The 18,320-nt window shown below is 46.9% G+C and overlaps 3 protein-coding genes across 7 annotated transcripts; 1 reads left to right on the top strand and 2 right to left on the bottom strand.

The window, feature by feature from the left end:
* Positions 1-276: 276 nt before the first annotated feature.
* On the top strand, positions 277-1,552 carry LOC146257980 (P2Y purinoceptor 3-like). Its single transcript, XM_084674841.1, has one exon. The coding sequence runs from the start codon at positions 435-437 to the stop codon at positions 1,467-1,469; it is 1,035 nt and encodes a 344-aa protein (XP_084530967.1). The 5' UTR covers positions 277-434; the 3' UTR covers positions 1,470-1,552.
* Positions 1,517-12,449, bottom strand: mfsd1 (major facilitator superfamily domain containing 1). 5 transcript variants are annotated; one of them, XM_084674835.1, is made up of 17 exons: positions 12,174-12,437; positions 11,944-11,996; positions 11,461-11,573; positions 11,313-11,355; positions 10,628-10,695; positions 10,399-10,507; positions 10,141-10,243; positions 9,303-9,401; positions 8,963-9,074; positions 8,501-8,557; positions 7,855-8,011; positions 7,618-7,715; positions 7,006-7,118; positions 6,525-6,572; positions 6,189-6,255; positions 2,014-2,233; positions 1,517-1,859 (listed from the first exon to the last, which is right to left on the bottom strand). In XM_084674835.1, exons 1-17 carry the CDS (start codon positions 12,349-12,351, stop codon positions 1,800-1,802), a joined length of 1,698 nt encoding a protein of 565 aa, XP_084530961.1. In that variant the 5' UTR covers positions 12,352-12,437; the 3' UTR covers positions 1,517-1,799. The 5 variants fall into 5 exon arrangements, with proteins under 5 accessions (XP_084530961.1, XP_084530963.1, XP_084530962.1 ...); XM_084674837.1 differs by having other exon boundaries at positions 2,014-2,125; positions 12,174-12,435; XM_084674836.1 differs by having other exon boundaries at positions 2,014-2,128; positions 12,174-12,434.
* A 1,689-nt stretch (positions 12,450-14,138) lies between these two features.
* Positions 14,139-17,544, bottom strand: LOC146257978 (P2Y purinoceptor 13-like). Its single transcript, XM_084674461.1, has 5 exons — positions 17,338-17,544; positions 17,016-17,125; positions 16,181-16,367; positions 15,554-15,943; positions 14,139-15,184 (listed from the first exon to the last, which is right to left on the bottom strand). The coding sequence occupies exons 3-5, from the start codon at positions 16,364-16,366 to the stop codon at positions 14,696-14,698; spliced, it is 1,065 nt and encodes a 354-aa protein (XP_084530587.1). The 5' UTR covers position 16,367; positions 17,016-17,125; positions 17,338-17,544; the 3' UTR covers positions 14,139-14,695.
* Positions 17,545-18,320: the final 776 nt, after the last annotated feature.

Here is an 18,320-nt window from a genome sequence, read left to right as displayed (position 1 = left end):
AAAAGTGTACTCAGCACGTCTTTTACCAGTCTTTTTAAACATGAGTATCTGTACTTCGACTAGCATGAAGGATGTGTGTACTTTTGCCATCTCTGCTGTTTAAGGTGAACATATGGCCTAAATCAATTCAATAACGTCATAGCTCTGTGTAAACTGAGGCTCATTGTTTATTCAGCCACGTCTTTGCTCGTTTATCTACGGTGGCGTAGTGCCGGTTTAGCTCTGCACACAGACTGCTCGGGAGAGACCCACGGCTTCAGATAAAAGTAGCTTAACCGACGGTCTCACTGCGCGTCTCACGCTCACGACTGGTTTTGAACTGCCAAGGCAGGCCGATCTAAAATAGCTTACTGGCGGTTAAGTGGGGAGACAAATGGATAGCCTTTATTAACCCTATCGAGGTGACCATTTATGAAATATAGCCTATCGACATTATGAATGGACAAAACTTCACCTTGTGTCCGGTATCCGAATTTTACAAACGGATACTTCTGCCCGTGACCTACAGTGTGGTATTCGTGCTTGGCCTGGTCTTGAACGGGGCTTTACTTTGGTCGGTGTGTGAACGGACGAGACGCTGGAGTCGCTCCGTTATCTATCTTACCAACCTGGCCGTGGCGGACCTACTCTACGTGCTGGCTTTGCCGCTTCTCATCATCAGCTACGCCTACAACAGCGCGTGGCCTTTCGGTGACTTCACGTGCAGAGCCGTGAGGTACTTTTTCTACGCCAATCTTCACGGCAGTATGATGTTCCTCATGTGCATCAGCGTGCACCGCTTTCTCGGGGTGTGCTACCCCATGACCGCGTTCCGGTTGAGGACAAACAACTTCGCCGTTTTAGTATCTGTTTCGGTGTGGGTCCTGGTGACGGCGGAGATAGCGCCCACTCTTGTGTACTCGCACACGGGTTCAATAAACAATATGACGGTGTGCTTTGAGATGACTAGCCCCAGGAACTTCAAGCAATACTTTCCCTACGGGATCTTTTTGGCGCTGGTCGGATTCCTAATACCGTTTCTGGTCATAGTGTTCTGCTACTGCTCCGTGATGTGGGTTCTGTGTGACAGGACCGGAGGAGGTAGCACACGCGTGCGAACGAAGATGCGCAGAAAGTCGTTGCACGTGATCCTGGCGGTGTGTCTGATGTTCGTGCTCTGTTTCGTCCCGTACCACATCGCGCAGACGTCGTACATGTTCGTGCGCGTGTATATGAGTGCGGACTGCAGGGTTCTGAACGTGGCGATGATATCATACAAGGTGTGGAAGCCGCTCGTGAGCATCAACTGCTGCGTCAACCCTCTGTTCTATTTCCTCGTGCCTAGTAGGCAACGCAGGGAGATCTGGGACCGGTTGAGGCGCAAACACAGGAAGATACAACCGGCGGTGTGCCTAGTGGAAGTTGCCGGTAGACCGGATCGTCTTTTTACGCTTACCGACTATAGCCCGAGATCCACTGTGAGGAGCTGAAATGCATCAGCCTGGACATGACACCGTACAGTGACACTGAAACACCATTGCAATCAATAGCCTAACTTTAATAAATACTTTGTCACAGCAACAAATAGCACCCCTTGTGTAAGTAAATAACATTGTTGTGCATGTTCTGCCTCCCATTTGGTTTGTGATGATAGAGAATCATAGAGATGAGTGCAGTGCATTAGCTCTGGGGAATGGTGGTCCATCACAGCAGAAACACAGCCAAGGCTAGGCTAGGTCAGGTTATCCCAGGTGAGCTATAGGCTAGGTCAGGTTATCCCAGGTGAGCTAGGCTAAGTCAAGTTATCCCAGGCTAGGCTACTACTTCAGGACACTTCTGTACGCTAGCGAGGACAGGTGGGTGCAACAGTGGTCTGGAAGCTGGGAGGAGGGGAAAGAGGGATGAGGAGGGAGAGGGGGGGGGAAGAGAAAATTAAGCAATCATCCATTAGCATTTACACAATTATGAAGGAAAATCTGACAACACCAGTCTGTATTTAGCAGACACAGAACAATAACTACATTTCATGAGTACCTGAGCCCCCAGTCTGGACAGGTAACGGTTGCGGATGCTGAAGGCAGACATGGGCTTGAGTTTGGCCAGCTCCTCATCAGTCAGCTTCATGACTCGGCCACGCCCCCTCATCCTGCTGGAGGTTAGCACCTTCATCATCATCATCATCATCATCACCTCCACCAGCACCACCACCACCAGCACAGTATGTGCTTTGACATAAGTCTGCAGAAATTGACATCTTCCCTGGTGCAGATGGGACGGAACACAGATGGGGCAGCAACACATAAGGTTAGGTTAACAATTCACATATCAGAAACCTTGGGTCTGTTTTTGAAAACATTATTTTATTTTCGTGTATATCTGTAATTTGTCAGAGAATACAGAATAATACATCAGATTATACAGTGTGGTATTTAGTATACTTGATTCTTGACGTCAGTAACAATTCGGTGTTTATCTATAATTTGACCACCAACATGGCTGTCAACCATGTCGGTATGACAACTGGGAAGATGGCGACCTGGTCATGACGACCTTTGACCTGTGGAGGTAACATGACCTCTGTTGGAGCGCAGTCTGGCCAGCAGGCCGCCACCCACAGCAGATTTTCCAGCAGGAACAATCACACAGCGCTAAAAGAAAAGCTAACATGGCTACAATTATAGCAAAGCTAACAGCTACGAAAGCTGAAATTAAAGCAAAGCTCAACAGCTGACATTACAGCCAAGTCATCAGCTAACAATGCTAACATTGAAGCTAAGCTAACCGCTAACATTAAACCATACAAGGCTAAAGTAGAAATAAACACAGTCCTAATGGTTAAAACACCTCCCAAGTCATTTAGAGCTTCTGTAAACAACATTTTAAAAAGCTCATTCCTGAGATTGATCAATTGGCACCAAAAAAAATTTAACAAAAAAACATCCCTTGTAATACTTGGTAAACATTCCACACCACTGCCACCAAGGAGCCATCCTCACAAACTGCCAAATTCTACAACCCGCCCCAAGAGAAGGTCCGGGGTTTGATTCCCGCATGGGGCACCGTTTGGTGGTCAGGTGTGGTTTCTGTGTACACCATGTTCTCCTCAAGCACACAAATGTTTCCTCCACAAACAACCCAAATATAAACATGCAGACCAGATCTCTCTAATGCCCTGTTCCTGGTCAGGACCTGGGAGAGCACTGAGACTGGTCTCCTGGTTGCCTTGGAGGGGCTGGCCTGCTGCTGTCCTGCTGCACCCTCATGTGTGCCACAGTTGGGAGATTTCATAAAGGTTTCAGGAGTCAGGTCATTAGGGTTAAGGCCCAATCCCAATACTCCGCCGGTTGCACAGTATTCACATACCCCTTGGTTTCAAGTAAGCTCTCAAAAACACTTTTAAGGTTTTAAGGGGTATGTACCCCTACCTCTTAGCCCTTGATCAAAAAGAGAACAACAACATTACCAAGTCGAGCGGTTCATTCTGAATGTTTCCCTACAGCGGAAGGATGTACACAACCCCAGGCCTGACGGAGCCTGTGGTCACGAACGGTTGTCAAGGAGGACATAAAGAGTTTATGAGCCCCTGCATCTGGTCATGCGCAGGCATGCACACCACACACACACACACACCTCACACACACCACACACACACACCTCACACACACCTCACACCACACAGGCACCGAGAACCAGAGTTTAAAGAACAAAGCGATAGAAGAAGACGATCTTAACTTCGGTAAAGATGGTGATAAAATGAACATAAATCTGGTCAGTGTGACGGTAAAACAGGAGATTAAGAGGTTGTTATGAATTCACCTCCCCCACCAATATAAATAAAAGTCATTAAAAAAAACGTTTAAATCATGAGGCTAATCAAAGCAGACTCCTCGATACTCGTAGACAATCAAGTCCATTTTGTCTCCTCCCAGTCCATCATCAGTACCTCAGCAGAAAAACCTGCCAGAATGAAGTTGGCAAAAAGATGATAAAAGTCCTGTAGTTTGTGTAGAAGGAGATGTGGGGCAGAAGTTGGGATGAGGTAAGCCAACACAGGAAACAGTCAGCCATTGGCCAGCCAAAGCAGTCAGCTTGTCTGTGATTGGTCAGTTAAGTGCAAGGAGGAGTGTCAGTTTAGATGATAGGCTTGGTCAGAGGTGTGGTGGGAGGAGCCAGTGCACAGTCGAGGGAGGGGTCAGTAGTGCTGTGGCGCCCCCTGGTGGAGGGGGCAGGACAGGGGCCCAGGGCAGGTCTGACACCTGTCATCTGGAACACAACGACAGCACACAGCCTGGGTGTTAGAGGGTCTGTGGGGGAGACTAGACACTAGCTACGCAGACAAGCACACACAGACAGTCCGGTACGCTCCAACACACACACACACACACAGTCAGGCACGCTCCAACACACACACACACACAGTCATATAGTATATATCTGCATGCCCACAGAGACACATTCATAGCCAGTCAGCATAATCCTGACATACTCTCGATTCCACAGCCATCTCCTCCAAGCACACACACAAGCGTAAACCAATTAACATTGTGGACATGTGGAGGCAGGGAGGCAGGGGGGAGGCAGGGAGGCAGGGGGGAGGAGGCAGGACTCTGTGGCATGCAGGAGAAGAACCACATGTATCTAATGTCAAGTTACATTAATACTACTTTCATACTCACATTGTTTACATACTAAAGGTTCGACTGATTTGTTTCATCAGATCTCTTAAAAAACATTCTATGAATTGCTTTTTTGTATTCTCTAGTCTACATGTTACGATTTGTGGGGAAATCAAACATTTCACTGCAAATAACAGTTAGAAAATCCACTTGAGAGATGTGTACATTTTAGGGCTGCAACTAACGATTATTTTAGTAATCAATTAATCTGTCGATTCTTTTCGATTAATCGATGAATCGGATAAAAAAACTAAAAACAAAAAAGCATTTATTTCCAACCCTTTATTCAAAAACAGAACTGACAGTGCAAATTCACAGTGCAAAAAATCTTCAGAATGTGCACAAACAAGCACACAATTTTGAAAAAAATATTAATATTAGCGTGGATTTAATGCCATCTTCAGAGATAAGCAATTTATTGGAGTTTTGTTAAAAACATTTTTGAAAATTGAAAGGTTGTGGAAGTAGGCCAAACTTTATTAGAATTATCTGGTGTATATAGAAGATATTTTGACACAATTTCGAAAAAGGTTAACATTTGCGAGGATTAATCTATTTTCAAAGATGAGTGATTTTCTATCATTTTATTTGAAACTTAATTGAAAAAGTAAAGGCTGTGGAAGTATACCAGACATTGTTAAGATACTCTGGTGTACCATTTTTCAAAATGGTGTGGGTAGTTTTCACCCGGTCCCTAACGCGACGCTGCAAAGTAGCGTCTTCAGAATGTGTGAGCCGAATGTGGAATATGAAACTAACTTCACCTCGGTCAATTAACACACCTTTTGGACGTATTTAGTGTGAAATGCTGCACACCTTGGATGACTTAAGTCGACTGATTTCTCCGCCATGTGTTTCAGAACAACGTTACTCAACAATGTCTTTTCTCAACCTCCGCTCTGCTCCGCGCTCAACTAAACTTTTTTTTTTTAAATACTCAAACATCTCTGCGACTTAGAGTGGTGTAATAATCGCGCGACACAACGAATCGATAATGAAATTCGTTGCCAACGCTTTTAATAATCGATTTTAATCTATTAAATCGATTAGTTGTTGCAGCCCCAGTACATTTACATTTAGTCATTTTAGCAGACACTCTTATCCAGAGCAACTTATAGTAAGTACAGGGACATTCTCCCTGAGGCAAGTAGGGTGAAGTGCCTTGCCCAAGGACACAACGTCATTTGGCACAGCCAAGAATTGAACCAACAACCTTCTGATTAATAGCCCAACAGAGGTTTGTCTTTCTCTGGCTACTTCTATCAACAAGTTGATTTGCATACTCTGTGCACCTTTTAGCTTGAAACGCCTGTGTTGTGATTGCTCATGTTTTGCTCTGCTTGGTAGTGTCTGCTGGGAAATCAAACATCCCTAATAACTAGGGTGGTGAAGTAAACATATGAACCAGGGTCATGCAGGAATGTCTGAGCAGAGGAGGAGGAAGGGAGAGGTACGAGAGAAGGGAGGGAGAGAGTAGGAAGGGAGAGAAAGAGAGAGAGGAGGGAGGCTGGGAGAGAGGAGGTGGGGTCTTACTCTGCCTCAGGAGTAGAGTCTTTGAGGAGTTTGGCTCTGGCTGAAGCTGACAGGTTCAGGTCTCCACCTGGGGGGGGGGGGGAGAGAGAGAGAGAGAGAGAGAGAAAGCGAGAGAGAGAGGACATGGTCAGGTGTATACAGGACAGGGTCAGGTGTATACAGGACAGGGTCAGGTGTATACAGGACAGGGTCAGGTGTATACAGGACATGGTCAGGTGTATACAGGACATGGTCAGGTGTATACAGGACAGGGTCAGGTGTATACAGGACAGGGTCAGGTGTATACAGGACAGGGTCAGGTGTATACAGGACAGGGTCAGGTGTATAAACTCTTACCTCGGAGATAGTCCACAAAGTACAGCATCACCACGGCAATCAGAGCCACTAAGAGAGAGACAGAGAGAGAGAGAGAGACAGAGAGAGACACAGAGAGAGAGAGAGACAGAGAGAGAGAGAGAGAGAGACCTCAAATCTATTTCAATCAAGCAGTGCATCTCACACCCACACACACACACCAGACCCACAGCAGACACACACACACACACACACTCCCAGACACACAGCAGACACACACGCACAGCAGACACACACACACACACACACACACCAGACCCACAGCAGACACACACACACACACTCCCAGACACACAGCAGACACACACGCACAGCAGACACACACACACACACACACCAGACACACAGCAGACACACAGCAGACACACACACACACACACACCAGACACACAGCAGACACACACACACACACACACTCCCAGACACACAGCAGACACACACACACACACACTCCCAGACTCACAGCAGACGCAGGCGCTGAAGAAGACCTCAAGGAAGAGGTATCCTCTGCTGTCCAGGATGGAACCTGCTGCCATGGAGATGAGGGCCAGCCCCAGGTTCTGGATGGACTGCATGCTGGGAGGAGAGAGCACCTTCATCATCACCACCACCATCATCATCATCATCATCATCATCATCATAAACACCATCATCACCACCTTCACCCTCATCACCCTCATCATCATAAACACCATCATCACCACCACCACCATCACCATCATCATCATAAACACCATCATCACCACCTTCACCCTCATCACCCTCATCATCATAAACACCATCATCACCACCACCATCATCATCATCATCATAAACACCATCATCACCCTCATCACCACCACCTTCACCCTCATCATCATCATCACCACCACCTTCACCGTCATAATCATCACCACCCTCATCATCATCATCATAAACACCATCATCACCTTCACCCTCATCATCACCCTCATCATCATCATCATCATAAACACCATCATCACCATAAACACCATCATCACCTTCACCCTCATCATCATCATCACCCTCATCACCACCCTCATCACCACCACCCTCATCACCCTCATCATCATACAAGCCGTATGCGGTCCCCAGCTGGTGTTCTGGCACCACGAAGGCCACCATGGGCCACAGAGCACAGGCCAGGAGGGAGTATGACAAGCCTAGGAGAGACTGGAGCACACACACACACACAGGGTCACTACATCTCTCACACACCCACATTTATATATCCAGTATCAATCTCATTATTATTCATATATTCATATTGTAACAACTCCTAATCTGGCCGTAGAGGGGTGGTGGGGGTCACCATGGCGATCCAGGGGTTCCAGAAGGTGAAGGCCAGCATCATGTGAGCGAGCAGAGTGCACACCACTGCACAGAGAACCCACAGCACGTTCCTGCCTGTGCGGTCCACCAGGAGGCCCAGCAGTGGGGAGGCCGGGGCAGAGATGATGTACACCACACTGGAGGGACACATCACATATAGGAAGATTTCCATATACCGTATTTTTTAGATTAAACGCCGCCCTCGATTAAACGCAGCACCAAAAACAATCAGAAAACTGTTATTTAATTAGTTAAATTAAAACACAGTATTTATTACACAAGTAAATCACAAGTGTACAATAGCTAGGTAGCAAGTTCCTGTGCTACAGACCTGTTGCTGCTGATGAGTGCTTTCTGCACAGCTTTCTGTTTGAAAGCTAAAGTGTAAGATTTCTACACAATGTAGACACACGCGCAGCTTCAATTTTACACTTTGCTTTGTGTTTGACCTCCTTGTCTATTCTTGGTTTATGGCCGCACAGCAGCTACAATTATCTAAATCTCTCTTACTAATTAAATGCCGCCCTCCAATAAACGCTGCACCAAAAATGAACATTGTGTAATAAACGCTGCAGCACATCTGACAGCTCCAACACCACAGTGTGTGTGTGTGTGTGTGTTCTTACCTGTTTATAGCTCTGGCTTGTGCCGGAGAGAAGTTAAACTTCTCAATGAAAAACACCCTGCAAGACAAAGATGCTCAGATGGTTATGGTTACACACACACACACACACCCCACTACACTGATCCACCATAGAGAGACACACACAAACACCCACACACACACACTGCGGAATGCGGTGTCCAACAGTCTAGCTGTATCTAGGTGACATCAGTATTTATTTCTGAATCAGATAATCATTCTTTCACTCAGACAGATTATCTCTGGAGCAGCGAGAGTGGTTGCTAGGAGAGTGGTTGCTAGGTTATCGCTCAGCAACACCAGGATTCAGACTAAATACTACAGACCTAAAATATCCAGTATTTTATCCTGTATAGTATATATATTCTATTTTCTTTCCCCAGACATATGTATGTATGTATGTGTGTGTGTGTGTGTGTGGGTGCGTGTGAGTGTGTGTACTCACTGTCCCAGGCCGATGAAGGGGAATATGGCTACGTAATAACCCACACAGATGAGGAAGATGAGCCAGAGGGGGAACGGAAAGTCTTTTACATCAGTCAGCTTGATCACTTCCCCTGGAGACACACATACACCATCATTCCAAACGTTGGAAGCAACACTGTAGAACCCCTCCCTCCCTCCCTCCCTCCCTCCCTCCCTCCCTCCCTCCCTCCCTCCCTCCCTCCCTCCCTCCCTCCCTCCCTCCCTCCCTCCCTCCCTCCCTCCCTCCCTCCCTCCCTCCCTCCCTCCCTCCCTCCCTCCCTCCCTCCCTCCCTCCCTCCCTCCCTCCCTCCCTCCCTCACCGGTGTTGCTCTGCTCCTTGTTGAGGATCCTCTCTGCTCTCCTGTCCAGGACAGCCAACACCAGAGCACACACCAGGGAGAACACACAGGTCAACGCACCTAGAGAGAGAGAGAGACAGACAGAGATAAAGATCAAAAGAAACAAAGATAAGGGGAGCAAGGCAGAGAGGGGGAGGTGTCAGATGTGTGTGTGTGTGTGTGACGACCCTGGCAGAATCCTGCTTCTCAGAGGTAGTTAGTAAGATCAGAAACTACCAATGGGAGAGGAGGGCCAAGTGTGCGTGTGTGTGTGTGCCTGTAAGAGAAAACAGGGAAGTGATACATGAGCTCCAGAGAAGCAGAATGGCTCGTTCAGCCATGACAGGGCTGGGCCCAGCATAGGGAGACAAGCAGGATCATGTTACCCCCTCCAGACACCACACACACACACACACACACACACACACACACACACACACACACACACACACACACACACACACACACACACACACACACACACACACACACACACACACACACACACACACACACACACACACACACACAGGAAGAGCAGAAAGACAGGAAGAGCAGGCAGACAGACAGACGGGCAGGCAGACAGACAGACAGACGGGCAGACAGACAGGAAGAGCAGACAGACAGACAGACGGGCAGGCAGACAGACAGACAGACAGACGGGCAGGCAGGCAGACGGGCAGGCAGACAGACAGACGGGCAGACAGACAGACAGACAGACAGACGGGCAGACAGACAGACAGACAGACAGACGGGCAGGCAGACAGACAGACAGACAGACAGACAGACAGACAGACAGACGGGCAGGCAGACAGCTCACCAATCATGAGGGAGACTCCCAGTGTGGTGTATCCTGCTGACCCCACCAGGTCTCCTACTCTGTTGTACACCCAGCCCATGATGTTCATGTTGACTGTGCTGCCCTGAGCACACACACACACACACACACAAACACAGGAATTGAAAAAATATGCAACACACACAACTACAGCTTGTAGGGGTGGCTGGTCATGATGTGTGTGTGTGTGTGTGTATTGTGTGTGTGTGTGTATTGTGTGTGTGTGTACTGTGTGTTTACCAGTCTGGCCATGCTAAGCTGGAGACCAAAGACCAGGTTGAGCTCCTTCCCTTTGAACCAGTTCACAGCATAGGTGTTCTGGGCCACAGCCAGGGACTCGCCTCCAATCCTGCCCAGAGAAAGAGCACCGTTAGGGGGGAGATGGGCCAGGAAGGTGGGTTGGATGGAGGAGTCTGGAGGCCACGTGTCCATCAATTATCCCCGGTGTTAGACAGATATCTGATCTCACCCAAACACGAACCGGCCGGCCTCCATCAACCAGAACCTGTTCAGCAGAGCACCGGACGCAAAGATCACCTGGGAGAGCAGACCAACACACACAGTTCTACACATTCAGAACCTGGTGAAATAATAATAATACTAATGTATATATTTAGAAGAACCGGCGGACATGCAGGATTATTAAAACATTTAAACGTAGCATCGCCTATGTTTTTGCACTGCTCACTATTAAGTTGACTACTGTTACTAGTTTGAATATCCAAATACTCTGCCCATCCTCAGTCAGAAATGACTGATAAGTCTCCACCAACAGTTAGCAGCAATGCAGGTGTTAAATCCTGTGATTTGTCCGTACCAATGTTCAAACCAACCCTCCAGTTACTGGAGAAACCTCCTGCTGCACAAACTGTACTGCTCTCCATGTATTTTACCAAACAGTCATATAGTACACCTTTTGTAGTATTCTTTATTAGAATTTGTTTGCATCTTATTGAGGGTTTAGGTTGGTTGAGGGGTAGTTCTATGGGCGTATGTGAAGCCCTCTGTGACATGCTTGCGTGTAAAAAGGGCTATACAAATACATTTGATTTGATTTGATACTTACTATATATATATATTGTTATGCACCAATCTATCAAAGAAAATTCCTCGTATGTGAAAACTAACTTTTGGCAAAAACTGATTCTGCTCACCTGTCCAACAAAGACAAACAGCGCGAAGATGATGGTTCCCAACCTGCAACACAAGTAACACATATTCATATATTAAGAGGGTTTAAGTTGGAAGCAGCTGTACATTAGAGGCTAGTGGATGTGTGGGTCTGTTCCTGGAGATGCCAACCTGATGCCAAACACCCTGTCCAGCATGAACCCTCCCAGGAAACAGAGAATGACGTTTGGCCATGAATACCAGGAATACAGCTGCATAAACTGAACCGTGTTCAAGTTCATGTCCTACACCAGGAATACAGTGGGAGACAGTAGTGGAGTTAAACGTTGTTGACCATGCAGGATGGACATTCTTGTTTAGCGTCACTTATACATTTACTAAAACCAAATGGTATTAATACATTCACAACCGTGAGTGACAACCACTTCCCTGTTCCCACTGAACTGAGGGAATCACACCGGAGAGCGAACGGCCGCTTGAAGTTGCAGTCGCGCCCAAGTGTTTGACATCTCGAGCTCGCACACAATTAAATGTTAAAATAACCGGCAATGAAGTTGCCGGTTTCAGGATACAGTCTTACTGTATACAAACTGTCCTGTCAGTAACACTGGTCCGGTCACGACATAAGGTTTTTTTCATACCACACAACATTACCTGAATAACTTGTTTTTGCAGCGCTGCGGGATTATCATAACAGAAGTAGCTTCCTGAAACAAAAAAGTGACCAGTCAGCACCAAAACGATCATGCTGTGCACTATCAAAATAGTTATGGCCTACAATGAAGTCGCCGTTGGTAGACACAGTCGCAAAAACGAATCATGTCATTACTTTATTTGGTATGAAGATTAATAAACTTTCGAGTTAAAACGCCGGTTCATCTTACCGAATCCCAGAAAGCACATAAAACTAAGGACAATAATTCGGTGTGGCAATCGACTCGGATCGGTTATAGCGGACATGGTTCTCCTCGGTCCCGGTCCATCCGTAGTGTCTGAAAACGAAACGTTATCACCTTCATCATCGCTACCCAACAGGTTTCGCCGTTCCTCTACTTCCGCCATCTTTGTACGCTTTGAGTGAGACTTGAGGAGGGTAAATAAATAGAGAGGACTGTCACATGACCACTCTGCTTCACGTGACTTGTACGATGAAGCTCCGACTAGCGAGAGAGAGAGAGAGAGAGAGAAAGAGAGAGAGAGAGAGAGAGAGAGAGAGAGAGAGGGGGAGAGAGAGATTTTATTTATTTTAGGAACTTCCTCACTTAAGCGTGTGCAGTACTTAATAGCTCAGATGTCATTGTGTCACCTTGTCGCTAAAGGAGACGACTTGTGTCACAACACAACGCCGAACTGTGAACATGCTTGCAGGTGAGAGGTCACTCGAGTATCGTCTGTATGGTTGTGGCCTGCACCTCCCAGACAAATCACTGGTGCAGTTAAGACCTTTCCTGATTAAAAAATACAATTTACATCGCCAACGGCCCTCCCCCTTCTTCTTCATTTAATTTTCTGTCAGTATTCTTATAATTTGTTGTACTTAGGCTAGTACCCACTCTGTTGTTGCCAGGTTACTGTGTCTACTTCGGTTCATGTAACTCATGAATGTCATTTGAAATTTCCCGTAATTCACTCCTACGGCTTCTGTCGCGGAATTCAATCTGAGGGGGACGACCTCTCCACCCCCAGCTCCATTCGCTTGTCCGACAGTATTAGCTCATTAATTTTCTGCCCAAATATCAGCCGGGTGTGTTGGCGTGGATGGAACGAGATCATATTTCATTATTAGATTAATCAGCGCCGCGTGCAGACGCCTCGGACGCCTCGGTAAATCAGGTCTAAGGCCTCCCTAATCCCTCCACCGGATTAGTGACTGTCACGAGATTTGACTGCAAGGTGTTGTCGGAAAAGGCAATTTATTCCCGTCGGGAATTATCACAATTTTTTTTCCCTCATACACTTCACCTCATCTAATTTCGTCCAATTTGAGAATCAATCTGACACCATCGCAGTGTTTATTTTTATTATGAACTACAGTTTCTGCGGATATCGTCAGATGTGCTTGCTTCCCATTATATTTTATGTGGTATGTTTCACAGTTAGTATGGGTTCAATATGGAAATATAAGAAATTCATATTGACCAGTAGCCTACTGTCTGATTTACTTTTGGCTTTATTGAAGATTGTAGTAGGCATATTAGTGTACTTGTCTGCACTATTGGGGAAAACTGACAATCAAGCATTTCATTGCAAATATCTTTTGTGCGCACTTCACAATAATAAAGTTTTCCATTACAGTAAGGCACTGTATTGTAGCGTCTATTGCCCCCAGCTGTTATCTCCGAGTATTACACCTCACCGTGTCTGTGTTTTTGTGTGTGTGTGTGTGTGTAGCCTAATCTGGAAAGACTGCACCTGGTTACGTAACCTTCTCGCTCAAAAACTTCCCTTTCTCCTTTAATAAACACCCATTCAACACCCATTTATCTACCTTCTTCAAGACTGTGAGTTCGCGTGAGCGTTTCATTAGCGTCGTTTATTGCAGCGGTCTTCTCTTTCCGAAATAACTGTCCGTTATCATCCATCCTCCTGTCCTCTCATCCTCTCAGTGTAAACGTCCGGGAAAGCTCTCCATTCCCCGTTCTGGGAGAGGGATGGACAGAACGGCCCGGTAGCTGAAGATTACCGAAAGGGAAGTTCACTGACGGCTGTGAGGAGGAAATGACAGCGCGAACACAAATATTCCTCGGCGCTGACTCTACAGTTTTTTTGTGTGAGTCTTTGTGTGTTCATGCATGCATACACGTTGTGGGTGAATGGAAAAAAATACTGACTGCATGAGTTCATTGTTTTTATAATATTACAGTATAACATTTGGTCTTTTCTGTGTGTATATTTACATAGTTACAAGTCACACCTCTAGTTCCCCAGCTACTACTACTAGCTGCATATTCTCATATCCCATTTTCTCTATGATTCAAGTGATTTTCTAGAACTTTCAGGATGCTGCATGTTTCTAGAACTTTCAGGATGCTGCATGTTTCTAGAACTTTCAGGATGCTGCATGTTTCTAGAACTTTCAGGATGCTGCATGTTTCTAGAACTTTCAGGATGCTGCATGTTTCTAGAACTTTCAGGATGCTGCATGTTTCCGGTTAGAGGTGGTTCTCCTGTTACAGTGGCTTGTTATGGTCTCACCTTGTATAACAGAATTACTAACAAAAATGCAAGACATATTACTCTGCACTTTAAGAAACAGAAGCATTGTGTTCTGTTAGGACCATGTCTGTTCTCATTGGCTGTTCCAGGAGTCAGGCCAAAGCATGGTTGGTAGAGAAATAGCTGGCAGAAGGTCAGATCAGGTCACAGTTCAACAAGGGAGTTCAATTAGGAATTGAGAAAGCAAGCGTCATTGATTGTCGTGCTGCTGGGATGATATGACCTCCAACATCCTGTTGCCGGGGGCAACGTTCGGCATCTCCAGCTGAGTGGACGTTGCCGTGGGAGACCCCCCCCCGTCCCGTGGGCAGAGTCTGCGTCCGAGTGCGGTGGTCAGCTTCCTGCGGAACGCCCCGCACAGGAAGACGTAGATGAGCGGGTCAAGGCACACGTTGGAAGCAGACAGCCACAGGGTCATCTCCTTGGCAACGTAGAGGGCATTCTTCGCCGTGCAGGGGTTGCTGAGGTTACGGGTCTGCGTCAGGGTGTATGGCACGCGGACAAAGTGGAACGGGGCGAAGCAGAGGAAGAACACGCCCACCACCACGAACACCTTGGCCTTGGTGTGGCGGCCCGCTGCCTTGCAGCTGCTGCGAGACGCCTTGTAGGACTGGTACACCTTCCTGCTGATGAAGCTGTAGCACAACACCATCTCCAGCAGGGTGCCCCAGAAAAGGACCTGCAGAACCAGGAGCTCTGTGTGAAACCAGCAGCTCTCCACTCAGCGCACACACACCAAGATACGCACACACACCAAGATACGCACACACACCAAGATACTCACACACACCAAGATACTCACACACACCAAGATACTCACACACACCAAGATACTCACACACACCAAGATACGCACACACACCAAGATACGCACACACACCAAGATACTCACACACACCAAGATACGCACACACACCAAGATACGCACACACACCAAGATACTCACACACACCAAGATACTCACACACCCCTGTGAAGACACACAGGGTCTCAGTTAGCCAGACTGACAGGACCTCACCTGACCCCACCTGACCCCACCTGACCTCACCTGACAGAAGTAATTGAAGCCCTCGTGCCAGCGTAGCCCCGCCTCTTCCTTCAGAGAGGAGCACTTCAGCACGCCCCCAGAGGGGACAGGCGCCCGGTTGCTCAGGACAGCGTTGGGCAACGCCAGCACCGTGACGACCACCCAGACTGCCGTGCACAGCGCCTGTCCCACCCCCACCCTCTGGAGGGCGCTCTTCCCAAACGGCCTCACGATCTTCAGGTAGCGGTCCAGGCTGATGAGGCCCAGCAGCAGGATGCTGATGTACATGGTGCTGTAAAAGAGCACAGCAGAGTAGCGACAGTAGAAGGCTCTCAGGCGCCAGAAGCCCAGCCCTGCGTCGCTGAGGACCTTCACTGCGATGGTCAGCGTCATCAGCAGGTCTGCCACCACCTGGCGGTCAGGAACAATGAGGAGGTGAGACGTCCGTTTGTGGGATTCAAACAGTCAAGAATGCAAATGGATGTGAAGGCTTCAAATAGTTAAATATTCAAATGGAAGTACATGTTTCCAATCAGGAAATGATTCAAACGGGCATAAACGATTCAAACTAAATCCTTCTGTCCCACAGATAGAAGGGGCTCCTTCTGACATCAAAAATGAAACCTAAACAAGCCGTGGATTCCTCACCACGTTCTTCAGGTAGACCACGAAGGTGGAGGTGCTTGGGATGTTGAAGAAGATCCAGGCTGCCAGGCAGTTCAGTACCAGCGCCACCAGGAAGAGGGCGCTGTAGAGGCATGGAAACAGCACGGCAGTCACACTGGTGTCCCGCACGCACTTCTGCTCCGTTGAGTTAGACAGACTGGCATTCATCCTGGAGGGGGAGGGAGGGGGGGTGGGGGGAGGGGAGGGGTGATGGGTGAAGGGGGGGAGGGGGGTGGGGAGGGGGGGAGGGGGGGGAGACAGAGAGAGATAAAAAAGACAAGTTAGTTCTAACCGAATCTCGGTTTCAGTCAAAGGAACACTCGAATATTCTCGATCTGTTTCTTGTCCACCTGATTGATCTATAAACTCAAGTAAAAGTAGGAGTACTGGTTTCAAAACTACTTAAAGTATAAAAGTAAAAGTAGTAATGTAAGGGGAAAAAATGCCATTAAGGACAAAAGCTTAGGCACGGGGGTCTATAATGCATGACCCAACCTCCCCCAAAAAAACATTTTTCCAAAGGGCCATAATGAGTTGTTATATTGAAATGTTAATGTTGAAAAATGTGGGGTGCAGCCCAGGTAACAAAGTATTTGTGCTTTGTTACTTGACACCTCTGCTTGGGTCTGTTAAATGTTGGTCATACGTTGATCGTTCGAAACACTGTCAGAACTGGGTACTTCTGATCAGTGGTTTCCTGCTGTACCTTCCACCCGCGCTCTCTGATTGTGACTTTGGATAAAAGCGCGAGCTTGCCAGCTTTGCTTAAACAGTTTATTTCATACCATTGTATCAACCATTGTGTTACAACCCTTACTTGGTGGTCTAGGCTGAGGGCTTCAGATATTCAGTACTGTGTAACTGAGCAGCAGCAAGGAGGGACAAGGGGTTGAGAACGACGTGATATTTTTATGCAATCACAAACACCTGGAGAAACAAGGCGGCAATGAAAAGCAATTTAAAAAAAGTTTCCTATCGAGCAAAAATCAAATAAAATGTATTTGTATAGCCTTTTTTACACGCAAGCATGTCACAGAGGGCTTCATGTACGCCCATAGACCAAAATACAGTTCAGGTCTCTGTCTGCACAAGGTTGAATAAGTAACAATTCAATGGGTTATTTTTCTGTTTGTCCTTACCTCGGTAATGTGAAGCTATGTCTGGGAATTCCAGTGCTCAACTGCAGAAGTCAGGCTTCGTAATATGAAGAAGTGAAATTTCTTAATCAGCTTTTACTTTTTTCCACCAAACATTCACTTTTGTTACTGTAGCTTTGCTGTTGGCCTCTACACAATCAACCGAACACTGTGTCTGTCTCTGTCTCTCTGTCTCTCTGTGTCTCTCTCTGTCTTTGTCTCGCTCTTTGTCTCTCTCTTTGTCTCTCTCTTTGTCTCTCTCTCTCTCTCTCTCTCTCTCTATCTCACTCTCTCTCTGTCTCTCTCTTTCTGTCTCTGTCTCTCTCTGTCTCTTTCTCTGTGTGTGCGCGTGTCTTGACAACTCTCCCAGTTTCTAGTGGCGTGGAAACACTTTCCTCACCAGTTTCCTGCCTGATTGTTTGCATCCAGTTTGATCTCCCCTGCCAGTGCTTGTCAGTCTCACTGCTGGGCAGCAGCGACTTCCACATTCAGAGACACGCTATTCAGATCTCTACAGACCTCAGCCGCCCCCCACACACACACACATTGTATGGCCACAGGCCTAGTTCTGAGCTGAGCCTAACCACAGAGCATGCAGCTAGCTGGGTTTGTAATCTCGCTGCATGTTTCATTTTTTACAGTATAATAGCGTGTGGGCTTCTGAGAAACAAGGTCAAAAACGAATCGAGTCATCTCTTGCCCTGTGCTGGTTTAAAGTACGTGCTGTGATCGCTTACCCTGTGCTGGCTGTGGGAACCTGTTTTATACGGTTAGAGACCATTGCTGTTGTTTATCCTTTTAGTTGTCATTAGATATTAATGTTTTACAGTAACTCTTAATAAATGCGAAAGGCTCAGTAACATACAACACAAGTGTTAGGATATAGTGTATTTTTTTGTTTTAAAACATAACATAAGTGTTGGGTTTGGCTAATAAACATAATTTCAAGTAAAATAAATGACACAACACAGTTTTCTTCGTCAACA

The sequence above is a fragment of the Hypomesus nipponensis genome, chromosome 15 (genome assembly GCF_054491055.1).
Source record: "Hypomesus nipponensis isolate SF chromosome 15, ASM5449105v1, whole genome shotgun sequence".
Classification (NCBI taxonomy): domain Eukaryota; kingdom Metazoa; phylum Chordata; class Actinopteri; order Osmeriformes; family Osmeridae; genus Hypomesus; species Hypomesus nipponensis.
This window is presented reverse-complemented; position numbering and strand designations above follow the sequence as displayed.